The sequence below is a fragment of the Scyliorhinus canicula genome, chromosome 2 (assembly GCF_902713615.1).
Source record: "Scyliorhinus canicula chromosome 2, sScyCan1.1, whole genome shotgun sequence".
Taxonomy (NCBI): Eukaryota; Metazoa; Chordata; class Chondrichthyes; order Carcharhiniformes; family Scyliorhinidae; genus Scyliorhinus; species Scyliorhinus canicula.
The window spans coordinates 212,660,315-212,676,333 of record NC_052147.1 but is presented as its reverse complement, the minus strand read 5'-3'; the positions used below and the strand labels follow the sequence as shown (position 1 = coordinate 212,676,333).

Genomic DNA, 16,019 nt, shown 5'->3' with positions numbered 1-16,019 from the left:
GGGACTCGGCAGATGGAGGAGGAATTTAAAAGGTGGGACATGCTGCCGTTGTCGTTGGCAGGTAGAGTACAGTCTGTTAAAATAACGGTGCTCCCGAGGTTTTTGTTTTTGTTTCAGTGCCTCCCCATTTTCGTTCCGAGGGCCTTTTTTAGGAGGGTGAGCAGCAGCATTCTGGGATTTGTTTGGGCGCACGGGACTCCGAGGGTAAGGAGGGTCTTTTTGGAGCGGGGCAGGGATAGAGGGGGGCTGGCGCTGCCCAACCTCTCTGGGTACTATTGGGCGGCTAACGTCTCGATGGTACGTAAGTGGGTAATGGATGGGGAGGGGGCAGCATGGAAACGGATGGAGATGGCGTCCTGTGGAGGCACGAGCCTGAAGGCACTGGTAACGGTGCCGCTGCCGCTCCCTCCAACGAGGTACACTACGAGCCCGGTGGTGGCGGCTACCCTCAAAATTTGGGGGCAGTGGAGGCGACACAGGGGGAAAGTGGGGGGCTCGGTGGAGGCCCCGCTGCGGGGGAACCACCGGTTTGTCCCAGGGAACATGGATGGCGGGTTCCTGGGGTGGCACAGGGCGGGAATTAGGAAGTTGGGAGACCTGTTTATTGACGGGAGATTCGTGAGCCTTGGTGAACTGGAGGAGAAGTTTGAGCTCCCCTCGGGGAATATGTTCAGGTACCTTCAGGTCAAGGCGTTTGCTAGGCAACAGGTGGAGGGGTTCCCTTTGCTGCCCCCGCGGGGGGTAAGGGATAGGGTGCTTTCGAGGGTGTGGGTCGGGGATGGGAAGGTGTCTGACATCTACCAGGTGATGCAGGAGGTGGAGGAGGCGTCGGTAGAGGAGCTGAAGGCTAAGTGGGAAGTGGAGCTGGGGGAGCAGATTGAGGAGGGGACATGGGCGGAGGCCCTGGAGAGGGTGAACTCCTCCTCTTCATGTGCGAGGCTTAGTCTCATCCAGTTCATGGTGCTGCACCGGGCCCACATGTCCGGATCTAGGATGAGTAGGTTCTTTGGGGGCGAAGACAGGTGCGTCAGGTGTTCGGGGAGTCCAGCGAACCATGCCCATATATTCTGGGCATGCCCGGCACTGGAGGCGTTCTGGAAGGGGGTGGCGAGGACGGTGTCGAGGGTGGTGGGATCCAGGGTCAAGCCAGGCTGGGGACTCGCGATATTTGGGGTTGGGGTGGAGCCGGGAGTGCAGGAGGCGAAAGAGGCCGATGTCTTGGCTTTTGCGTCCCTAGTAGCCCGGCGGAGGATCTTGCTGCAGTGGAAAGATGCGAGACCTCCGAGTGTGGAGACCTGGATTAAGGACATGGCGGGTTTCATTAAGGTGGAGAGGGTCACGTTCGCCCTGAGGGGGTCGGTACAAGGGTTCTTAAGGAGGTGGCAGCCTTTCCTCGACTTTCTGGCTCAACGATAAGGTACTATGTCAGCAGCAGCAGCAACCTGGGGGGAGGGGGGGTCTTAGGGGGATAGTGTTTAAGTTAATTTGCTTATTGTTAATTTATTTTGTTGTTTATTGGGGTTGGGGGGGTGGGGGGGGTTTGTTATATGCGTTGTTACGGGTGCCGGGGGGTGTTTATTATTATTATTGTTATTGTTCTGATTGTTTTGTTGATATATATTTTTCAAAAAATTCCAATAAAAATTATTTTTTAAAAAAGCCTGAAATTTGACAGGTTGGGCTTGTCACATAGTTCTGTTCGTGACCTCCCATGTTTCCCATTACTTGTATTAGTGGGTGTCTGCTGTCGGATCATGCTCAGGAAGGGTGCTCCGTATGAGGTGCCGAGATCCAAAGTGGGCAGTAGGTGGGTTGAACAGTTAAGTGAGGTGCAGCATAATGTTTTCAACCAGTTTGTGGGTTTTTATCAGTTTGTGGATGCATGGGGATGATGTTTGCGAGGACAAGCCAGGGGAGAGTTCCAGTTATGATGCACATTGTTACATTTAACAGAGTGTCAACAAGATGTGCAGATGCACAGTACTGTGCTACAAGTGTTGAGATCTGGACAACCAATAGGAGGTCCATTTAGCAATGTGGTAAGTCTCAATTATTCCAAACAACCACTCTGGCATTGAAATTTAACCTTCAGACTTGATTGAAGATTTTAAAATATTAAAAAAAAACAAAACTTGTTTTTCTTTTTCATTCCGTCACTTTTACCTATCTCTCTCTTAATCCAATCTTTTTTTTCCTCTCTCTATTTCGTTTTCTGTACCTGAGTTGATATGAATCCAATATTCAAACTGACATTTCTGCTCTACTCATTTTAACCAATCAGATTGAAGGTTTGGTAGAAATACACCATTGCTTGCCCTGTTCACCCACGTCCAGACACTGACAGGCAGGATCCTCCGGTTAAAAATACAGAGAAAGTATATCGGGAAGTGCAAATGTGGTGAACAGCTTGTACCACTTGTTTGCAGCTAACTGCAAAATCCAGCTTGAAATCACTATGCCACCCAGTCAGTCGCCTTGATTGATTGAATAATACCACCTCCTCTTCATTATTCCATTGTAGCCCGTTGGTGCCTGACTGCTCCTCAGTTTTCACAGTTCTCTTGTTTTTAAACAGCCTGACGGGTGTCAGCGTTTAATCAGCCGACACCCAACCAATCAAATCCACCAGTAGAACATGGCAATAACCCCTGCTGAGTTCAAATGAATAGACTTGTCTAAGGAACAATAAGTGCAATCAGTGGGATGTGAAACTATCTTTTATTGCTTCTAGGAAATTGGTCAGATGCACAGCCTGAAACCTAATCTACACTAGGCAGCCCCGCTGTCCTGTAACATTAACTCTTTGGGAGCTTGTCACATTGTACACAACAGTTGGACTTTGGACAAATATTAGATTCATGTCACCCCTTGGCAACAGAGTCTGAAATCATGGAACAAGATGAAAGAGGATCCTGTGGCCAGATCCTGAGGCCAGCAAGCCAGGAGATTTCACGAATAGAGGGCTGGATTCTCCGCAGACCCACGCCGGATTCGTGTTCGGCGCCTGGGGTGGGGAATCCACATTCACGCTGAAATCTGGCCCAGCGCTGGTCCGACGATTCTCTGGGACCCGAGAATCGGTGTGATCGCGGTGTACGCCGCGTGGCTGGGGTCCCAGTTGACAGATGCCCGCCCAGCGATCCTCCGCTCCCGACCGGTCGAGTTCCCGACGGCATGGAACTAACCTGCTATTGACGGTCAGGATGCTGGCGTAGTGGCTGCGGACTCAGTCTGCGACCCGCCCTGGTGGGGGGTGGGAGATCAGACACCTGGGGTGGGTGGGGGTGGGGGGGGGGGGGGGGGGAGGGGAGTGCTTGTGCGTGGTTAGATGCTCGGGTGCGCAGCCGATAAGGGGGGGGGATCTAATTTTTGCGTCTGGCTACGGGGTCCGAGTCCGCCATGGAGCACGCCTCCGTGCGCATGCACGGATTCCAAACTAGATGTGCGGGGGGGGGCGTATCCGCAGCTAAAGCTGTGAGATTTACTCCGGGTCCCTGCTAGCCCCCTGCAGGGCACTGAATTATCTGTACCTTTTTACAGGAATCTCTGGAGTAAAACTCCAGCATTTTTACGCCGGCGTGGGAACATAGTCCCTTTTTGGCCGAATCCAGCCCAGAGGTACCAATTTGGGAGCAGAAATCTGGGCTTAAATTCTGCATCTAATTAGAAATGGAGGCTGGAATTTTCCCATCGGAGACTAAGTCCTGTGGCAGGGGCAGGAACGTGGGTTGTTTCCCGCTGCATAGGCGGGTGGGAAAACACGGCAAACATTCCATCCCAAACCTAATTAATTATGCACCCAGGTGTTTTACACCGTATTCCATTGCGGGGAGGCCTGGATGATGTGTAGCCTGCATTCATGTCTGGGTGCCATATTGAAAAGGCGTCCAACATCACTGACCCACTATTGAAGAAAGAAGGTTGAACCTCGAGAAAATGAAGATGGATCTCTGAGAGTCTTCTGAGATTGGAAGATGGGGCTTCTGAAAAAGAAGATGGATCTCCAGGAACATTCTGAGGCTGCAGGATGGGTCTCCTCTGGGACACTATGGGCGGCATTCTCCGGTCTCCGAAGCTAAAATCGCTTTCGACGATCAGCCGGAGAATCCCCATTGGCACTGAAATAAGGGGCGGCGCCGCTTTTGTGATACTCGCCCCCTCCAAAATGGCGTACTCGCAGAATACGCCTAACGACATCAGGACGGCCTCAGGACATTACCTGAGGCCCTCCCCCAATGCTCCGCCTCCAATGGGCCGGGCCGAGTTCCTAACGACGTGGCGTGCGTGTGGTATGTTTTTTCCGGGAATCTGACAAGGCAGCTGCGGACTAATCCCAGCTCCACCACAGTCTGGGGGGGGGAGGGGGAATCCGTGGGAAGGGGGTCTTTGACAGGGGCTGGGGGCACTGGTGGGGGGTGGTCTGGGGATGGCAAGCCTGGCCAAGGGGGTCACTATTTGGTAGGCCGGATCCATGTGCGGCCGGCACCGTGCTGCATGGCCTGGCCGCTGCAGGCCGCCGACCATGCGCATGTGCGGCCACGGACCCGGCAATTCTCCGTTCATATCCGCAGCTAGAGCCAGGGACTCTATGCTGCCTACCTGCTGGCCCCCTACCAGACGGAGGATCGGTGGAGGTTTTGTGCCGTTTTTTCAGGTGTAAAACGCCACTGTTCCCACACCGGCGTCAGCGCTTAGTCTCCCAAATGGGGAATCCAGCCCCATATCTAGAAAGTCTACCTGCAGATGCTCCCTCCATCCACTGCTATGGTGATCTGGGGTTGTCATTGGCCACCTTCCTGAACTCCAGAGGCAGCCTACGCATTACTGATATGAGTCCTGACATCTGCACACTACGATGTTTTTAAAAAATTCATTCTTGGGAAGTGGGCATCTCTGGTTGTGCCAGCATTTGTTGCCCATCCCTAATTGCCCTTGAACTGAGGCCATTTTAGTGGGTTGGGGGTAGTTAAGACTTAACCACATTGCTGTGTTGGTCGGGACTCACATGTAGGCCAGACGGGTAAGGACAGCAGATTTCCTGCTCTGAAAGACATTCCAAACTTGTTTTGCGCTGCCATGCCGCAGCAGTGGGTGGTCGGATCTTCATCTGCATCCATTTGCGGGATGCAAATGAGTTTCATGCTGGCCTCCAGCGGGTTTCCCGATCTGCCATGGCGGACGCCAGCTGTATTTTCCCATTGACGTGAAACCAATTTTTGAGCCATTCGTCGAATTCTGCCCCCCGCCCGTCAGCCATCAAACCCATCGGCATTGACTTGGAAGAATTCCACATAATGGTGTAACATGCAGTTCTGGTGTATATAATATCGGATGTAATATTAGACAGATAGGTTTGATTTGAATTTTACGGGCAGGATTCTCCGCCGGCGGGATGCTCTGTTTTTCCGGCGCCTGGGGGTTTCCCCGACGGCGTGGTCCTGCCTCAACATGGGAAACCCCATTGACCAGCCGGCATAACGGAGAATCCCACCGGCGGGTCGGGGCAGAAATGTGGCGTGGTGGGGCGGAGAATCCTGCCCTACATCTTTAAAAGGAATAGAAAGTATTAAAAAATTCTTCAGCGAAATAAATAGAATGGGTAAAGTTGTTGAAGAAGGAGAATTTCAATCTTTAAGGCAATTGGCAGTTGCAGATCTTCATAGCTAAGTGTAAAATAAATAATATGCTCAGAAGGAATCACATGAGGGAGAAGCTGCAAACTGGAACAGTGGTGAACAGCCCAAATGATGATCAGGAACACAATTTCAGAGTTATATGGAATAAATCATGAATAAATCAATGGGCTTCAGTTAAAAAGAACCAATCAAGGCATTGTTGCTATAAAGAGTTCTCTGTACAGTGTTGCTCATCTGATCATTGCAATGGTATTACTGCCCTCAAGATAGTATGGAGGCAAACAATATGATTCTGGTTTAGAATGGTTATGGAAGCTGGATTTCCTTGAATTAATTGTGTTGATGCATTAATTTAAGTTTTCAAAATTATGAAGGAAATCAATAAAATTCATCCAATGGAAATTTCTAATAACAAAAGAATTAATTAACAAAGACCAATTTAAAATCTAAGAAGTCAGCAAATAAGTTAAGTCAGACAGAAAATATGTAAAAAGTTAAAGGACTGTTGGCAACTTCAGGAATAAAGAGATTGCGAAACGATGACACAAGAAATGTAAAGAACTTTTCAAAATATTATTCAGTTTAACAATGTGTTGGGTTGCTTAGAAGCAGTGTTGTGCAACATTGGAGGCCAAGTTTGCCTTACCTTTAACCAAATTACTCGAGGATGAGGCCGGCCTGTTATCTTACAAGAAAATTTGCCATTCTGCCCTTCTTTGACAATCAGTCGTGTCGGTTTGGTTACAAATTTTGGTGGACTTTCACCCCAAATACTTGGTCTATTTTCAATTGATGGAGTAGAATACCGACTGTAAAGAAAAGAAAGAAAACCTTTTTAAAAATACTTTTATTATTTTTCACTTTATAAAGAAAATGATTTGGAACTTTGAAGTAAAATTGTGGCGTTGCTTAACCTTAGCCAAGACCTTAGATAAATTAAAAAACTTTTCTGATGACATATATGCCTTTTGCCAAAATGTAGACTATATTTATGATAGATATTTGGTTTCAGAATTGTTTGTTAGAGTCGCAAAAGTGCACTGTGGCAGGTTTGAAAAACTCACAGGGGACGAAGAAGCAGGTAAGTGCCTCTTTAATCAGCTGTTTAATATATTCAGTGCCACGGGTGAGTGCTTTGCCTCTCCCGGGAAATAGCATATGGTATCCTAAAACGTCTGCAGGATAATGAGGGGTTGATTTTGGTACAGAGTGCGGTTCTGCATATCTAATGATATCAGCAGGAGGGTGAATCAGTTGGTAGGTTGGCTGCCTGTTTCAATAAAGACCAGATGGAAGGAAAGGCTCTTCAAGCCAGAAGCCTATATTTTTTGTCCCATTACTGGACCATTCATAACATAAATGGGCAAAGGTTGCTCACTTGGCGCTTTAAACTATAAATAATTGCTCACTTGGCGCTATAAATAAATCTGCTGAGAAAATTATCTGAAAAGGCTTTAGACAAAGCAAAGCTAAAAATGGTTAAACTTCTCGGCCAAATGTGTAAACTGTGCTTTCCTTTCAACTTCCCAACTGCAGTGAAAGAAGCACTAAAGCTGATCATTGATCGCAGTTGTGTCTGTACACCATGTTGATTTTAACTTGGCCCCCCAATTTAAAAGGTCTATGCACTGGCTGTGAAAGTACTGGTTAGGGTTCTCCATTTGGGAGTCTATTGGCGCAATTCTCCGCGCCCCACGCCGGGCCAGAGAATCGGTGTAACCGCGCCACGCTACGCCGCCCCAATGCCGGTGCACGATTCTCCGCACCACATTTGTGCTGGCGCGTTTGACGCGGCGTCGGCCGTGGGCCGCTGTACGTGGCGGGGCCGCCGATTCTCCGGCCTGGATGGGACGAGCCGCCGCATGGAAAAAGCAGAGTTCCGCTGGCGCCATCCACACCTGGTCGCTGCCGGCGGGAACTCTGCGTAAAGGGTCGGGGGTGGCGTGTTGGGGGCGGGGTGGGGGGGGAGAATGGGGGCTCCACGCGGGGGGGGGGGCCTCCGATAGGGTCTGACCCGCGATCGGGGCCCACCAATCGGCGGGCCGGCCTCTCCCCCCGGGCCTACTTTGTTGCGCGGCCGGCTCCTGAACCCCCACGCCCATGTTGCGTCGGAGCCGGCACGCTGAAGAAGTCCCCTGCGCGAGTTGGTACGGTGCCCATTTGGCGCTGGGAAGGGAGGCTGAAGCAGCGTGAACCGCTCCAGCGCCATGCTGGCCCCCCTGTGGGGGCCAGAATCGGTAGTCCCTGCGCCCGTTTTGCGCCATTGTGAAACGCGACGGTGTTCACGATGGCGTGAACACTCTGTCTCCTTTTCGGAGTATCGCGCCCTATGTTCTGCCGCCGGTGATGAATTACCTCTTGTTTGTGTTGCTGCCAGGAGTGAAGCTTGGAATGATTCACTGTCCTTTGCAATGCCAATATATGCATGGTGGGCATCGCGAGGGATTCCATCACGAACCCCGCTATTTGAGCAGATGCCCAATAGCGAGGTTTGTCGGCTGGTCCCCCTCCCCCCTGCAATGGAAATCTTTCCCCCCTCCGCCGCTGACAAGTAGATGCTTCCACCCCCCCAAATGGTGGGTCACATCCCCCCCCGCCCCCTTCAGTACATTCGCATGAGGGTCACCCAACCACCCCCGCCAGAGACCCACATCAGACCCTCACAAGTGACCTCTCCCACCAGAAACCCCCCATATCAGAGACCCCTCACCAGAGACCCCCCATATAAAACAGCCCCTATATCAGAGACTTCAGAGAACACACCCCGTATTAGAGAACCGCCTCATATCAGGTCTCTAGTGGGGATTCTCTGATGGGTGGGGGTCTGGTGGGTGCGGGTGGGCAGGGTTTGCATTGTGGGGAGGGGCCCTCCAATGGACTTTGGGGTCACCAATCATAAATACCAAGGTCCACTGTGCTAGGGCCACGCTCGCCAATTCACGCCTGCGTGAAACCTGGCCCAGAGGGCTGGAGAATCACGGGAACATGGGGAACCCAGTGTGCAGCCTGTTAATAAGATGCAAATAGGCTATTCTGATTCACTTGCATCCTCCAGCTGGCGTGGGGGGGGCGAACCTCGATGCCGCCGCCAGCAGAGGACCGAAGCACTGGAAACAGGCGCCAATCCCAATTGTTTCCCTGATGCTGGATTTTCCACCACATCGGGACCTCCGTTACCGGTGGCAGGCTGCGGAGAATCCAGCCCACTATATTTTAATGCTTCTGTAAATACCACAGGTGGATGTTTCATCCCAACAGTGTGGTGAGTTTGGAAGAGGGTTGCTAGCTTGTTTGGCTGGAATGCCAAACTGCCAGTAGGTTTCCACCTCCAGCCTATGTTCAGAGAGGCTGCTTTTGGGGAGAGCAGCCAGTTAAAGTGCCAATTGAGGCATTCTTTGTAAGCTATTCGAACTTTCCAGATGGCAGGTGAGTTATTCCTAGCAGCATGCTGGGGGGATGGTGGCGGGGGTGCAGAGGCACACCCTGTGGAGAAGCCCAGTATGGATTCACCAGGGTTACAAAGAGAATAGCCACAGCTACAGGCCATCCCCTGGAGACGATCCCTCTCTGCAATGATGGCCTGGTGGCTGCGGTTAGAATATATATCTTGTACAATTTACAAGGTTTCTGAGGGCGCTTCCATCTCAAAGTGCCCTTGTGGTCTCCAACCCTCAGCACCCACTGTGCCCACTTTCCCTCATGGCTGTAGAGGGGTATCAGAGGCAGCTTCTGATTTCGCCAGGTCCTCAAAATTCAGCCTCACATAGTATGAAGGTAAATTATATAGGCAGTTGTCACTTCTGGCAAATACTCCATCTTTAATATGTAAAATTCAAATATAATAAGCCTGGTGTGCTTTTTTCATGAGATGAAACATTAACTACTTTGATAATTAGCACTTAAGTCATAACTCAACTATTTAGGTAATGAGTGAAAATGTGCACAGTTCTATTATTGGGAATGTTAAAATTCTGTGAATCATTATTATGGGAGCTATGAAAGACAAGGAGCATTTCTCCATGGAAATACCTTTCAGAAATGGAAGTAATCAATACAAGGCGATCTATTGTTCTTGTTATGTAATTATATTCATTTCTCTGAAGCAGTACTGAAGCAGCACTGAGCACTGTATAATGATATATGCATGACGTCATTGGACGTGGTGTCACAGATCATAGTTGATCATAGATCATAGAATTTACAGTGCAGAAGGAGGTCATTCGGCCCATCGAATCTTCACCAGCTCTTGGAAAGAGCGCCCTACCCAAGCCCACACCTCCCCCCTATCCCCATAACCCAGTAACTCCACCCAACACTAAGGGCAATTTAGCACGGCCAATCCACTTAACCTGCACATCTTTGGACTATGGGAGGAAACCGGAGCACCCGGAGGAAACCCATGCAGACATGTGGAGAGCATGCGGACTCCGCACAGTGACCCAAGCCGGGAATTGAACCTGGGACCCTGGAGCTGTGAAGCAATTGTGCTAACCACTATACTACCGTGCTGCCCCTAGATCACTAGCACAGGTAACCGTGCAGTGTAAGAATCAGTCTGTACTTAACACACCTCTTTAATAAAGCTTCTTTAGCTTGTCAGCCTCTGTGTCTCCTAGCGTCAATCCTGTGGACATAACACAGTAACTGCCGACGAGGAGGTCGAACAGCACTTGCTAGCCACTGGGCAGGAGGAAAGAATCGTCAGAAAAGTGGGGAAAAAGGACTTAGAAGATAAGCTCTCCACGTACTCTGGACAGAACATGCTCAGTGGACGTGAGTATTGATCGCCCTGCAAAATGATTAAAGAGCAATTACAGAAGCAAATACAGGGCTGGGGGTGTCTGAGAAAATAGGCTGAAGCTCAGTTTGTGCCTTGTTTTCAAAGGAAAAAGCAAGATGGCTGCTGAAAACATGTTGCAAAGTGTGCATACAGGGGGCTGAAGTGTTGGCTAGTGTAGACTTGAGAGATGAACAGACACTTCCAACACTGATGAAGGTTCAACTCAATTTTATTAACTACTTCTAACTAACTAACACACGTTGGATGAGTCCTTGTTACACTCAGAGGCAGCACCCAGAATGAGCGGGAACCATGGTGCCCTCTGCCTTTATAGTGTGTGTATTCTAACTGGTGATTGGCTGCGGTGTTTGTACATGCAGATTGGTCCCTGTGTGTGTCCATCAGTGTGTTTCTGCACCATGATATACTGGTGTATATTATGACAGGGGTGGGATTCTCCATTTGCCGACGGCGAAATCGCGTTCGGTGATCAGCCAGAGAATCCGTTTTTACGATGAAATTGGAGCGGTGCCATTTATCGGACGCTCCGCCCCCTCAAAAACAGCAAACTCGAGGAGTATGCCACACTCCGTTGGGACGGCCTCAAGATGTCACAAGTTGGGAGGGGGGAGCCGTTTTGCTGGCCAGAGGGGTTTTCGGTGGCGGCTGGTGAGACTGGTGAGGGATGGTCCGGGGGTGGTATGGGGGTTACTGGTGGGCACTATCTGGCAGGCCAGGTCCGTGCATGGCTGGCGCCATGTTGTACGGCATGGCTGCTGCAGGCCGCCACCATGCGTGGCCACGGACCAGGCTATTCCGCGCTCATAACGGCAGCTAAAGTTTGGGGGATTTACGTGGCACGACTGCTCGCCCCCCCCCCACCAGGCGGAGCATCGGTGCAGGGGCGCCACCAACATTTTGGACATAGCCGCAAAATCGGAGAATCCAGCCAGGGGAACCTCCATTATGGAGAAAATGGTGGGAGTTTGTGCCGCCATGGGACCTTTCAACGAAAATGCAGAATGATGGAGCTCTTATACAGTTTGACTATTGCAAGCAAACAAAATAGCAGAAGATCATAGAATCATAGAACTTACAGGCAGAAGGAGGCCACTCCGGGGCTGTCACAGGTCAGGTACAGCACAGTCTTTTCATTTGGAGTCAGCTATAAGTTAATAACTGACTCTGGGGCATCAAACTCAGAAGAAGTTTTTCCACCCACCTCTTCTCTTTCAAAATCTGAAGCTTCTCCTCTAATTTGCCATGACTTTCCTGCATATGACACACATGAGCTTTGTATCCTTGTCTGCATTGGCACAATTGACAAAACTATACCTCAAGGAATCATCTTTATACTGCTTTGTTCTCGAGTTAAGTTTCTTCTTTGTAGGCTGTTACCCAGAAGTCTTGGAGCTCTGTATAGAGGTAACACTAGCACCACTCTGTACTACCGTGGTCTCTCCTGGGCAGCTCTCTCCAGCAGATTCAGTTGCAGGAATCTGTCCAGTAGATACACTGCCTACTTGTGTCTCTGGCCTTCTCGTACTTGTACGAAAATCTTCACAATCCTCTTGCCTTGCTTGCCAGCAGCTAAAAAATGGAAGAAGCTTTCGTTGTGGTTTGGTGTCAAAAGCATGTACATACAGGGTGCTTGACGTCAAGTGTACATGCAGGGTGCGTGATCTTCTCACTGGTGCCTTCTGGCTGGAAGACTACACACAATCTCTTTTCCTTCTTATTTAAAAGGCAGCAACGGCTACCCTTCTCAATAAAAACACCATCAATGGCCATTGGGCGCTTCTCCCAGGATCAGGACTACTGCAGGAACACCGCGACCAATCTCTCCATGACCCTCTCGAAACGTGACAGCAACCCACCTGCAGGTCATGGCCCGTATTTTGAAAAACCCAGGACTAAGCGAAGTCCAGTGTTACTCTGATGACATTCTGGTTACTGGTAAAGATGAAGAAGAACATTTTTGGAATCTAGAGGCCACTCTTCAAAGATTGGAGGACAACGGATTGAGAGTGCGCAAGGACAAGTGCAAATTCTTCCAGTCCTCAGTCGAATATTTGGGACACGTGATGGATGCTACAGGCCTTGACAAAATTCCTTTGAAGGTCAAGGCTATTGCAAAAGTACCACATCTAACAATGTTAATCAGTTGTGATCCTTTTTAGGATTGTTGAATCACAACAGAAGATTTGTTCCAAATTTGGCAACCATTTAAAAACTGTTGCATATCCTGCTGTGCCAAAACAAGAACCAAAATTGGTCAGATCAGTGCACAACACGTTCGTGTGACAAAGGAGGATCAAATCTGAAGTCCTGACACCTTTCGATCCAAACCTACACCTATAGTTAGCGTGTGATGTAGTGTTGGAGCACTGGTAACCCACATCATGTTGTCAGGCGAAGAGAAACCCATTGTTTTTGCCACCAGAACATTGAGCAATAAGGGTCGTGAGGTCGCATACGGTGAGGGGGGTAGGGGTCTGCCGAATTTTAAGGTTAAGCTTTGGAGATGGCACTGGAAGTCCAGGCCGAGTAACAGGGCAACGCAGAGGTGGGAGAGAGCGTAGAGCCGGAAGTTGCTAAACTGTCCGCCTTGGACGGTGAGGGTCGCGATGCAGTTTCCACGGATTTCCACGGAATGGGATCCGGAGGCCAGGGAAATTTTCTGGGTGATGGGGTGTACTGCGAGGAATCAGCGCCTTACCGTAGTGGGGTGGATGAAGCTGTCTGTGCTCCCAGAGTCAAAAAGGCAGGTTATCTCGTGCCCATCGATCTTCACCGTTGTCGTCGCGGTCGCAAGGTTGCGGGGCCGGGACTGATCCAGGGTGATCGGGGCGAGCTGCAGCAGATGCTGGGAGGTCCCGGGCTGGTCAGTGATGGTAGAGGTAGCGGCCGCCGATGAACGGCCAGAAGAGCAGGGGTTCTGAGGCACCGCCCAAAATGGCGCTGAAGATGGCGGCGCTGACGGGCCGCACGTGGCTTGCGAAGAGGAAAATGGCAGCGCCCCTGGGGGGGGGGGGGGTGTAGGAACGCCGGCCTGGAAATGGCGGCGACCGACCGTGCCTGGCAAACAGAAACAAAGTGTCCCTTCTTCCCACATTCGTTGCAAGTCGGGCAGCGCTGCCGGGGGTGTTTGTTCTGCCCGCAAGAATAGCACTTGGGCCCCCTAGGGTTGGCTGGCTGCCGCGCGACACAGGCTTGCGGTGAGCAGGAGTCGGTAGGTGGTGGGGCCCACGATTCCCACGAGGGAGCCGCGCGGTCGGGGGCGTATGACTAGACATTACGGGAGGCCAATTCTAATGGGTTAGCGAGCTGCCTAGTTCCTGCAAGATTGAGCGTACCCCCTTACAGTAGCCGCTGGCGGACGTACGCAAACTTCATGCCCGTAACGTAAGGGTCTCTATTTAAAAGTTCTGTGTGCTGGACTGCTGAAACTGCCTGGCAGTCACAGTTCCTCCCCAGGATGAGCAGGGCATGCCAGAAATCATCCAGAGACTCACCGAGGAGTTGCTGTCTCATGGCCAGGAGGTGCCTGGCATATACTTGATTGACTGGTCGAACGTAATGTCCCTTCAGGAGCTCCATCGCTTCGGAGTGAGTGGGCGCATCCCGGATGAGAGGAAAAATGTCAGGGCTCACCCGTGAATAAAGCACTTGGAGCTTCTGCGAGTCCGAGTGTTCCTCAGCAGATGTTCGGAGGTAGCTTTCGAAGCAGGCTAGCCAGTGGTCAAAAGCGGATGTAGCGTTGGCTGCTTGAGGGCTTAGCTGCAGGCGGTCAGGTTAGATGCGAAGATCCATCGTTTTAAAAAATCTTTGCTCAATAAATTGATGCTCTATCAATTACCACAAAGACAAGAGAAGTGGAATAATCGATGCTTTATTGAGAAAAGATGTTGTGCCTCCTGTAGCTGGAATCAGAATGGCTGCAGCACCGGCGAGCATTTATACGCCGCCTACTGTGCGGAGCCAGCAGGCAGGGATTTAACCATGTACCTCTACTATACGGGTCTTACCGTAATACATGTAATACTACTAGTGGTGACTACCACAGATCCCCCCCCCCCCCCCCACCGGATCGCACGCCCGCCGATCGATAGCCCCTGATCACGAACCTGGCCATCGTGGAGGCTCCCCCCGGGAGTCGGATCCCACCCCCGGACCCCCCCGCCCTTTACAGAATTATCTGTAAAGTTAGGGGGCGGCATTCTCCCCACCCCCACACCAGGTGGGAGAATCGCTGGGCCGCCGTGCGAGTCGCGCCATGCCGCCCCCACCCCCCCCAAACCAGCGCCACGAGAAACGTGCCAGGCCACTTGGAGAATCGCCGCTCGCTGTTTGCAGCGATTCTCCGGCCCGGATGGGCCGAGCGGCCGCTACGACACGACAGGTCCCCGCCGGCGCCATCCACACCTGGTCACTGCCGGTGGGAACTGTGCGGGAACGCTGTGGGGGGGTTCCTTAACCGGGGAGGGGCCTCCGATGCGGTCTAGCCTGCGATTGGGGTCCACCGATCGGCGGGCCGGCCTCTCTAAAGGAGTACCTCCTTTCCTCCACTGCCCCGCAGGAGCCATCTGTCATCTTCTTGCGGGGCGGCCTCGGGGAGGACGGCAACCGCGCATGCGCGGGTGACGTCATTTATGTGATGCCGGCCGCGTCATTTACGCGGCGCCGCTTTCTATGCGGCGCCAAGGTCCAGCGCGCATAATTGACGCGACCCCGCTCCTAGTACCCCGGGGGCGAGAGAATATGGGGCTGGGAGCGGGCTCCGAGGCCGGAGTGAAACACTCCGATTTTCACTCCGGCGTCAGGACTTTGTCTCCCTTTGGGAGAATCGCGCCCACGGGGTCTTTGGGGACTCAGAGTAGCCACTCCACCACCATTGAGAAGAAGTGTGATGGACAAATTACACAAGGAGCATTGTGGAATTGTGAGAATGAAAGAGATAGCGAGGAGCTATTTTTGGTAGCCTGGATTAGGTGCAGAAAAAGAGAAGGCTATAATGCGTTCTTCCTGTGTAAAGGTGCAAAACCTGCCACCCTCAAAGCTGCTGTATCCTTGGAAATGGCCAGAAGAGGCTTGGCAATGGGTGCACATCGACTATGCAGGACCTTTTGAAGGACACATGTTCCTAGTCACATTCAATGCTCATTCAAAGTGGCCAGAAGTTGCATATTGAAACCAACTGCATCAGAGAAAATGATTGTGAGGTAAAAAGTATTTTGAAGATTTGGATTTCCTGAGCAATTAGTGAGTGTTTCCGGATCACAGTTTGTCTCTCAAGAATTTGAAAGTTGCTTGAAAGGGGATGGTATACAACAAAGTAAGTCTGCGCCGTACAAAAGCAAAATATCGTGAGCAGGATTCTCTGATCCTGAGGCTAAGTGTTGATGCCAGCTGTCGATACCGGTGTTAAACGGGCGCTACGGGTCTGCACGTGCGCGCTGCGACCAGCGCAAACATGTACATGCACGCTCATTTCCTTCTCCACGCCGGCCCCGACGCGACATGGCGTAGAGTAACAGAGTCCCGGCACGGAGTAAGAGAGGACACACCAGGAGAAGCCGGCCCACCAATCGGTAGGCTCCGAT

At 51.2% G+C, this 16,019-nt stretch overlaps 1 protein-coding gene across 2 annotated transcripts in view; it reads right to left on the bottom strand.

The window, feature by feature from the left end:
* The window catches only part of LOC119961939 (myosin light chain kinase, smooth muscle-like), a 552,422-nt gene that overhangs the window by 303,495 nt on the left and 232,908 nt on the right, over nt 1-16,019 (bottom strand). For both annotated transcript variants that reach the window (XM_038789529.1, XM_038789528.1), the window contains exon 5: nt 6,283-6,445. In XM_038789529.1, coding sequence (XP_038645457.1) covers nt 6,283-6,445 — 163 coding nt within the window. The remainder of the gene's footprint in view (nt 1-6,282; nt 6,446-16,019) is intronic.